This window comes from Sinocyclocheilus anshuiensis, unplaced genomic scaffold, assembly GCF_001515605.1.
Source record: "Sinocyclocheilus anshuiensis isolate Anshui unplaced genomic scaffold, SAMN03320099.WGS_v1.1 scaffold42, whole genome shotgun sequence".
Classification (NCBI taxonomy): Eukaryota; Metazoa; Chordata; class Actinopteri; order Cypriniformes; family Cyprinidae; genus Sinocyclocheilus; species Sinocyclocheilus anshuiensis.
Genome location: NW_015546057.1, coordinates 666,339 through 675,842, shown reverse-complemented (window position 1 = coordinate 675,842; position 9,504 = coordinate 666,339). Strand labels below are relative to the sequence as shown.

Below are 9,504 nucleotides of genomic sequence, written 5' to 3'. Positions count from 1 at the left end.
ACCCATTATAAACGAGGCATTTGTTGCATCCAGTGGGGACATAATTATGGATTATAATGACTTATACTGTCTTTTGACGCATTGCATCGTGCCGCATAAACATAAACGGTCAAAGCCCATCCGGCGATCCACAGGGCGAAGTTGATGTATTTCCTCAGTGACCAGCAAGGATCAGCTCCAGGCATGACGAAACGGATATCGTCCTCTTTTGGAAGGACAAAGTAGTTTCGCTTTCACAACGAAACACACAGCGCCTTCACGACATGGCGGCGGCAACAACAATACTACAGCGAGAATAAAAGTTACGCCGTCTTTCTTTGCGTGAACATTTGGGTGGCGTTATGCAAATCTTCCCACATAGTGACGTAGACATGTGGGGGCGTGTTAGAACGAGCCGTTTTAGGTAGGCGTGGCTGACTCTTAACTTTTATTAAGAATATCTCTTTGGATTTGAGACTTTAGTCTTTGCAACTTTACAGATCTTCTTTATGCACCAAGAGCTTGTAACACTCCAAAGAAAAAGGAAAAAGTTAAATCGCATCATATGACCCCTTTGAAGTTGTTCAAATTAAGTTCTTAGCATTGCATATGACTAATCAAATTACGTTTTAATATATTTACGGTAGGAAATTTACAAAATCTCTTCATGGAACATGATCTTTACTTAATATCCTAACGATTTTTGGCATAAAATAAAAATCAATAATTTTGACCCATACAATGTATTTTTGGCTATTGCTACAAATATTCCCATGCTACTTGTGACTGGTTTTGTGGTCCAGGGTCACATTTAATAATTTAATACAAATATAATATTATACAAACCTATCAAAAATGGTGGAAGGCAAAAACATTCATTCTTCTAATTCTTCTTAATTCTTCTAAAAAAAAATAAAACAAAAAAACAGTTATGTTTTTGTTCATTTAAAAAATTTTGTCAGGGGGAAAAAAGTGATTGAAAGTTTATTGGAGTAATTGAAGTCGAGGAGTCTATTCCATCAACTCCTATCCAAAAAATCTAGAATTGAACACCCCTAATTAAGTGTACAGCCCTACTTTTTTTCATCCAAAATTTGCAGTTCATCCACATTTTCTGCATCATGGAAATCATAGGGCCCTACAAATAGTGAAGGATTCTTATTTGTCTTTCCCACCCACCCCCCATTTCAGCTTTTGACTCATTGCAATATTTAAATTGGTGCCGTTTATAAATTTCACTAGTGTTTCACTAGTGATCTTTGACTTTAGGGACCCCACTGTAAATATTTCATAAATTGAGGTTTTATCAGCGAAGGACGTTGCTTTATATATTGTCCTTAATTAGTTCAGAGCATTAGGATGAAATGAGTGGTTTTGAATTTTAGAATGAAAGTATCACAACCTGTTGTTCTTGTATTTTTACAGGATGCTTCCTAAAACTTGCCAGATGCTGCTGTTCTCTGCCACATTTGAAGACACCGTGTGGAACTTCGCAAAGAGGATCGTTCCCGACCCCAACATCATTAAACTGAAGCGCGAGGAGGAAACTCTAGACACCATCAAGCAGTACTACGTCATCTGCAACAGCAAGGAGGAGAAATTCCAGGCTTTGTGCAACATCTACGGAGCCATTACTATCGCACAGGCCATGATCTTCTGCCACGTAAGTGCAATATCATTTGTTGATATTGAGGTGTTATTTCAGAGTAAAACCAAAAGAAGTAGTAATGCATGACCATGAGATTTGCCATCACAGACCAGGAAAACCGCCGGGTGGCTGGCAGGAGAGCTGTCCAGAGAAGGCCACCAGGTGGCGCTGCTCAGTGGAGAGATGCAGGTGGAACAGAGGGCAGCGGTCATCGAACGCTTTCGCGATGGCAAGGAGAAAGTTCTCGTTACCACTAACGTCTGTGCTAGAGGTATGACAGCTATACCTACAATCTCATCTTTAGTTCAGACTACGCAGATTTCGCCTGATGGCTTCATTTCTTCTACCAGGTATTGATGTGGAGCAAGTTTCAGTCGTCATCAACTTTGATCTGCCAGTGGACAAGGATGGAAACCCTGACAATGAGACATACTTGCACAGAATCGGGCGCACTGGGCGATTTGGCAAGAGGGGGTTGGCGATAAACATGGTGGACAGCAGATTTAGCATGAACATCCTCAACCACATCGAGGAGCACTTCAGTAAGTTCATAAAAATCAAACAAATGACATTTTGATGGGTCAGGGTTGTAAAAATTCTGTCATAATTAGGGTTGGGTATCGAAAACCGGTTTCAAATTTCCAAGAACCAGGTATTCGATAAGACGCATGCATTTCGATTCTGCTTAACAATTCCTGCGTTCGCATTTTCATGTGATTTAAAACGGTTAAGTGCAGGAACGGAAAGAACTTGCGCCTTGTTTGCGTGCAGCGCGAGTACAGAGAACAGCGGTCTCGGTGCGGGTTCCCAGCTTGTGTCTGTTCTCCAACCGTTACGTGCATTTCTCGATTTTACTAGATTCTCATTTTTATGAACCAATATCGATTCTTAAATCCCAATCGATTCTGTTTTCAGTTGATGAATAAAACCGTACATATAGTTCGCCTCCCATCCAATAAATCGCAATAGGCTAAGCTTTGTGCGTTGTTACTTTTGATATGAAACAAAGTCTCAGATTTCAATTTCTGTCCATTTTATTAGGAAATTAAAGCAATAAATACGTTTTGGTGCTCTTTAATGTGGTCTGATAGATCGCTGTAGCTTGAACTGGGTGCTTGCCTGTGCGTAATCAAACGCATTGCAAGAGACTGGTGACAGTTTTATTTTTGTTCTGGAGCTGATGATCCTGCGCTCTGCTGCCACACTGGAGCGCACTCACCACCCACTGGACAGGGGTGGGAATTACAGTTATAAATTACAATAGATCATCCTCAGTGTAATCTGTCAAAGTGACGGACAGCCTTCAGATTTTTCCGTCACTGCTAAAAAAATTCTTTAAATGATGGAAAATTTTGATGGAAAACAGCAGAGTCTGTGATATTCTGTTGATTTATTAATAGGAAACAATTTAGACTAGTCCCTCATTTTCTAAAACGCAAAAATATACAAACAAACAAATGTTTGCAAAAATGCTTACAATAGTTCATAATGCATTAGTCTTAATTTTGTGAATTGGACAAGGCATCGCACTGGAATAAACCATCTAAAAAGCCTGACTCCGACTACAGTGTTTTTAAATGATACCGGGTTTCCGCGGGGTCTTAAGAAGTCTTACATTTAGTTGCATCAAATTTAAGGCCTTAAGTCTTAAATTGTACAAGAAAGTCTTAATTATGATTTCAAGAGGTCTTAAATTTGGGGATGGAAAGACCAGAATTGCAATATGCTGAATGTGATGATTAAACTTTAAAAGGCTATGATTTCATGAGCGCTGTGCCTGCACGTTCAAAGTCCGGTGCTGCGCTGCTTTGTGTTCTGCCGTTACCGGGGAAATAGTTGTAGGTCTGCCAAAAGCGTCACCTGCTGGCAGAGAATGATTGTGCATTTTCAATAAAACTGTTGTTTTGTTTAGATTTCAGACAAATGCAAAAATCGACCCATGTTTTTACCCTGCAAACACGCAAAGCTTTAAATGTGAACTGGTAGATCGATAAGAAGACAATGCATTTTAAAAATCTAAACAGTATAGTGGTGTGTGATATGTATGGTTTGTGATAATATCGTAATTGTTTTAACGATGTGCGATTTGATATTATTGAGTATATCACGAAAAGCAAACAAAACACACCTACAGAGTGCACACATACATTACGTGAAGAAGTCTAACTTAGTAGTTTAGACTAGTGCGCGTTCTTTCACTGCATGAATCAGGCTATTAAAATGCATTAGAATTATCACATAATTTAAGATATGGGTATTTATATAATTTCATATAGTTAATATCACACGAAGAGTGGCGTTTTTTTTCCCCTCAAAGTCAGCGTGATTACAAATGTGATTGATTTTATACAACAGTTCAATAAACAAGAAGTTAATATTAAGAGACTTACATTTTAGACACCATATTTTCTGTTTTTGCTCTATTTCTCCAACAAAAATAATTTCAAACACAGCAACAGGATGCTGGTTTGTTCCTGAATGAATCAGCCGTTTAAATGATTTGGTTAAATCGCAATGACTGCCTTAACAGTGACTTGCTGCCACTTACTGGTGGTTTTAATTTCTCATTTAAGGTACCCTAAATGCCACTTCGGCGGCAACAACAATACTACAGCGAGAATAAAAGTTGCGCCGCCTTTAAGTGAACATTTGGGCGGTGTTATGCAAATCTTCCCACATCATGACGTAGGTATGTGGGAGCGTGTTAGAACGAGCCGTTTTAGGAGGGCGTGGTTGACTCTTAACTAGGGATGTAACGATTAACCGCGAGCCGGTTGAAAATCGATTCAAATATGTGACGATTCAAATCGGTTGAGATGCTAAACAAATCGCGATTCAGTTAGGGGTAGGAGTTTATATGAATATATGTCTGAGGGGAACTTACTGTTAGTCTTTGCAACTTTACAGATCTTCTTTATGCACCAAGAGCTTGTAACACTCCAAAGAGAAGGGAAAAATTGAAATTGCATCATATGACCCCTTTAATTGATACAATAATTTATTGATAATAACTGTTTAAATTAATATAATAATTCATACTTTTGACTCATCCATTTTCTTAAGTGGTTTAAAGGCTGAAATGCGAAGTTTATCATAAAACTTTTTTTTATATTTATAAAACGTTTTGTTTTTGTGAAAACTTGTATCTGAACTGTAAATTGTTTTTTACAGTAATTTTACGGTTTAAAATGGTATTATAGACATTGCCCTACCCCGCTCATATGGTATTAATTTTATTTGTGCAGGTCTTAAAAAAGGTCTTAAAGTCTTAAATTTGAGCTTAAAAATCCTGCAGAAACCCTGTGATAACTTACTATAAAATCTGGTTTCATCACACACACTGAGAACCTTCACAGATTTTCATCTCTCGGATCCCAAACATGCACACTAGGGGTGTTAGAAATACTAATCGATTCTCTCTTCAACGATTCTAGAATCGATTTTGAACATTTGAGAGTCGATTCTTAGCTTGTTTTTTTTCCTGCATATTGCACGTGTGCATGCTAGAGACAATGGCAGCAGGCTTCATTGCACAGAATATGCGCTGTGAGACACGTGCGCATTTCTTTACAGTGTGTGCTTCCACCCGCCGTTATTTCAGTCTTTCACCTAGTCATGCTTTTGTTTATGCCGGTTGAAATGCAGTACGTATTAGATGCACAAAATCACGTGCAGATACTGAGAGTAGTTTTTGTTTATCACTTGTATTGTCTTTCTCCCTCTTTATTGCTTTATATTTGCTTGTATGTTTTGCAGCTATATAGTTGTTTAAATTCTTAACAATTGTTCTGATTTATTATTAATTTGTAATTATTTTTAAAAGTAGCCCGCTTATATAATTTATTACAAATGCACAAAATAAATTTGATATAAAATGAATATGAAAATGTAGCCATGTGCCGTAATATTGAAAATTGCGGATGCGATGCACCGTGATATCGAATTGAAATCCAAATCGAATCATGAAACCAGTGATAATTCACACACCTAATGCACACATTACAAGATCTGAAAATCGCAGCATATCACACACTGCAAGATTATTAAAGTTTATGAGCACCTCACGTGATCTCGCTTCATCTTGCATAGCAGATTGTTGTTTACATTTCCACAGCTAATGTTTACTAGCAGCTAATTTGTTAGCTAGTGCACTATTTTCACCTGTTATGTTCAAAACTGAGGCGATTTCTTCTAAGCTCTCCTCTTTGTCCATATGGTTTTGGTAAGGCAGCTAGTTTAACGGTCACATATTAGCTTTAGTGAAAAGTACTCAACGTAATTATAGTTGTAATCATCCTGATTTAAAATCCTAAATATTGGGGCAGCCCTAATGCGTCACAGATCGGTATGTTTAAGATTTGGTCTGTAAATGCCTCATTGCCAGATAATCTGGGCTGAACATCAAAACTGACTGAGGTCGTTGACAAGATATTATTATTATTATTATTACATTATATCATTTTTTGACCATGTAGTGATTTTTATTTTTTTTTTTAACAAAGTGTCTTAATGTTATAAATATATAATGGTTTCAACTAACAAATATTTATTTTTATTTTCTCTCTCTCTGAGATCAACATTTCACAGCTGCTGCTGAAAGAACTTAGCTTTTAAACCAGGAGGACAATTCCATAATTTAACTTGCATCCATGCTTCTATTTATTGCCATGTTTTCATGATTCAGAATGTGGGTTAATTCAATTATCTGTTTCCTATTGCAGATAAGAAAATCGAGAAGCTGGACACAGATGATTTGGATGAAATCGAGAAAATCGCCAACTGAGCGGCCGTCTTTGTTCTTCTAATAGGACTGTGCTCGCGCTACGTTTTAAATCAGAGGCTGGAAGCAGAGCTGTGCCAGAGAGGATGTTTACATGTGGAGCAGTTTTATCTCAGATGGGGTTTTTATAGGTTTTGTTTAAACACATTTCACTCTTTGTACTTGTTAATACATTTTGAATGTCTAGTCTTAACGTCACGTGTACGAGAATGCTACAGCAGCGGTCTGGGATAGAGGCATGAGGAATATGCCTTTCAATATATCCACAATTTCATCGTGAACCTTTTAAATTGACTTTGCCTTCACACAAAGCGTTATATTGAGTTCCAACATGGGACTCCAAACCAAGGACTCGTATTGTCGTAATTGCGGATGAGATTTTTGTGGAACGAGCTGAATTTTCTATCACAAGCGTGCTACGCTTCATGAAAAACGAGCTTTTTCCGTCAAGTTTGTGTTGTGTGAACTCTGGGTGCAGCTATATGTGATTTGGTGTGACACTTCAAACTAGGAGTCAAAATGCAGGGTTTATTTAACATATTGAGAGATTGCTGTTATTGTGTTATACATTAATACTTGATACCTCATGACATTGCTACAGAAGGGATGCTGGCAGTTATTGGCTTCGAATTAAACCGAAACGGTTGCCAAAATCCTTTTATTGGTAGGAAATTATGCAAAAGCCAAAGATTTGTGCCTCCATTGGATTTGCTAGTATTTAACATGGAATAACACAAACGGATCTATTCATCGTGTACAAATATTGTCATACATATTTAATAAGTACAAAGAGTGAAACTGTTGCTATATTATGGGGTTTTTATAGGTTTTGTTTAAACACATTTCACTCTTTGTACTTGTTAATACATTTTGAATGTCTAGTCTTAACGTCACGTGTACGAGAATGCTACAGCAGCGGTCTGGGATAGAGGCATGAGGAATATGCCTTTCAATATATCCACAATTTCATCGTGAACCTTTTAAATTGACTTTGCCTTCACACAAAGCGTTATATTGAGTTCCAACATGGGACTCCAAACCAAGGACTCGTATTGTCGTAATTGCGGATGAGATTTTTGTGGAACGAGCTGAATTTTCTATCACAAGCGTGCTACGCTTCATGAAAAACGAGCTTTTTCCGTCAAGTTTGTGTTGTGTGAACTCTGGGTGCAGCTATATGTGATTTGGTGTGACACTTCAAACTAGGAGTCAAAATGCAGGGTTTATTTAACATATTGAGAGATTGCTGTTATTGTGTTATACATTAATACTTGATACCTCATGACATTGCTACAGAAGGGATGCTGGCAGTTATTGGCTTCGAATTAAACCGAAACGGTTGCCAAAATCCTTTTATTGGTAGGAAATTATGCAAAAGCCAAAGATTTGTGCCTCCATTGGATTTGCTAGTATTTAACATGGAATAACACAATCGGATCTATTCATCGTGTACAAATATTGTCATATTTAATAAGTACAAAGAGTGAAACTGTTGCTATATTTAACAGATGCAGTGTAAAGAAAGCAGATGCATCGCGGCATTCGTTGTAAGAGTGCTCCGGAGCGGAAGCATTATTTGTGTTCCCAGTCCCAGACTGCATTGAATTGGAAATGATCATGTTCTCGTACACAAATGCAACCGAAGGCTGTGCCACATTCCCATTTGCAGCCGCCTTAAAATTGTAAAAGGCAGATGTTAGCGCATCCTCTACAATCTCACTGTATTCTTCAGGGTAGCCGTAGCAAATTATTATTTTATATTATGGGACATTTTAATTTAACCACTCGAAACTCAACCGGCTCCATTATATATGCATTATGATAGACGTATATTTTATTCGTTGGTATGCGAGTAGTGAGGTTGGGGTAAAGTGTGTCAGTCGCATCTTTGAAGGGAAGACTTTTCTTAATCGATTAAATATATCTCCTGATGCCTTGTTCATTTTCTCAGTTTGGTTCAAGCTGTCAATCATACCTGTTACAATGATATTAAATGGAGGGTTTTATTTTTTTGTTTGCCTTTTTTTTTTTTCTTGCAAACAAAATTTGAAATCTATGATTAAACTAAAGGACCGTCTAGGAACCAACACTTGATCTGGTGTCGCATCGGATAATAAATGGACTTGTCTCTGTTATCAAACACATTCCTGCATAATCATTGCATTCTTTTATTAGTGTTTAACTGAAATACCAACCGGATCTCATGAAAGCGCGTATAAATAATAGCCAAATAAAAACGAAAACTCGTGGTTTTGACACGCAAAAATCGACTTTGGCGTGTATATGCTACGCGATGGGTAGGTTTAGGGTTGTGGGGTAGATGCTTATCATATGTACGCGAAAACTGCGTATCATATGTACGCCAACAAATTTCGTATCATATGCACGCGAAAACTGCGTATTATATGCACACCAAACACATGCATATCATGCACGCCAAAGTCCATTTTTGCGTATCAATACCACGAGTTTTTGTTTTTATTTGGTGTACTATTTATACGCATTTTCATGAGACCGAGCTCGAAATACCCATCATGCTTGAGGACAATTCAATAATGATGTTTCCACTGCACCACAAGGCTGCTCATATCTGTGGGTCACGTTCACCTCAATGAAGATGTTTCTGTAACATTCATTTACTCTCATTCATTCGTGTGAAAAATGTTTTGATAATTTTTTCAACAAACATGCACTTGCAGCTGACAAATCAGCCTTTTGAAATGATTAATAATTTCAAGTGTTTCACCTCAATTGAATGTTGATGACAAAGTATGTATCTCTTTGAAAGTGATCTGTCTTGACAGAGTCTGTGTGTTTGGAGCAGATCAGTGACCGTCTGGATGTTACAGGATGAGGAATACTTGCTTGCTGCGGCTCTTGATAAAACTGTTAAACAAATCCAGCACCTCTCAGGTCTGCTGCTTTTGTGGTGATATTGATGTCTGAATGATGTGTGCTACAATAAAACTACGACTCAAATTGTCTTTGACCAACTTTTAGTAATTTTCTTAAATATATACACTATATAATTGCTTCAAATATATTTTTATATTATCAATAGTACTTAAATATTTTTTATATATTTAAGGATACGTTT

The 9,504-nt window shown here is 37.4% G+C and overlaps 1 protein-coding gene across 5 annotated transcripts in view; it reads left to right on the top strand.

The window, feature by feature from the left end:
• The window catches only part of LOC107699345 (ATP-dependent RNA helicase DDX19B), a 12,866-nt gene extending 4,440 nt beyond the window's left edge, over positions 1-8,426 (top strand). For 2 of the 5 annotated variants that reach the window (XM_016500575.1, XM_016500578.1), the window contains 4 exons: positions 1,405-1,642; positions 1,736-1,898; positions 1,978-2,169; positions 6,349-7,212. In XM_016500575.1, coding sequence (XP_016356061.1) covers positions 1,405-1,642; positions 1,736-1,898; positions 1,978-2,169; positions 6,349-6,410 — 655 coding nt within the window. In that variant the 3' untranslated portion in view covers positions 6,411-7,212. Of the gene's footprint in view, positions 1-1,404; positions 1,643-1,735; positions 1,899-1,977; positions 2,170-6,348; positions 7,213-7,233 lie in introns of those variants that run through there. The other 3 variants (XR_001635454.1, XM_016500577.1, XM_016500576.1) reach the window with 3 other exon arrangements.
• The last annotated feature ends 1,078 nt before the right edge of the window (positions 8,427-9,504 follow it).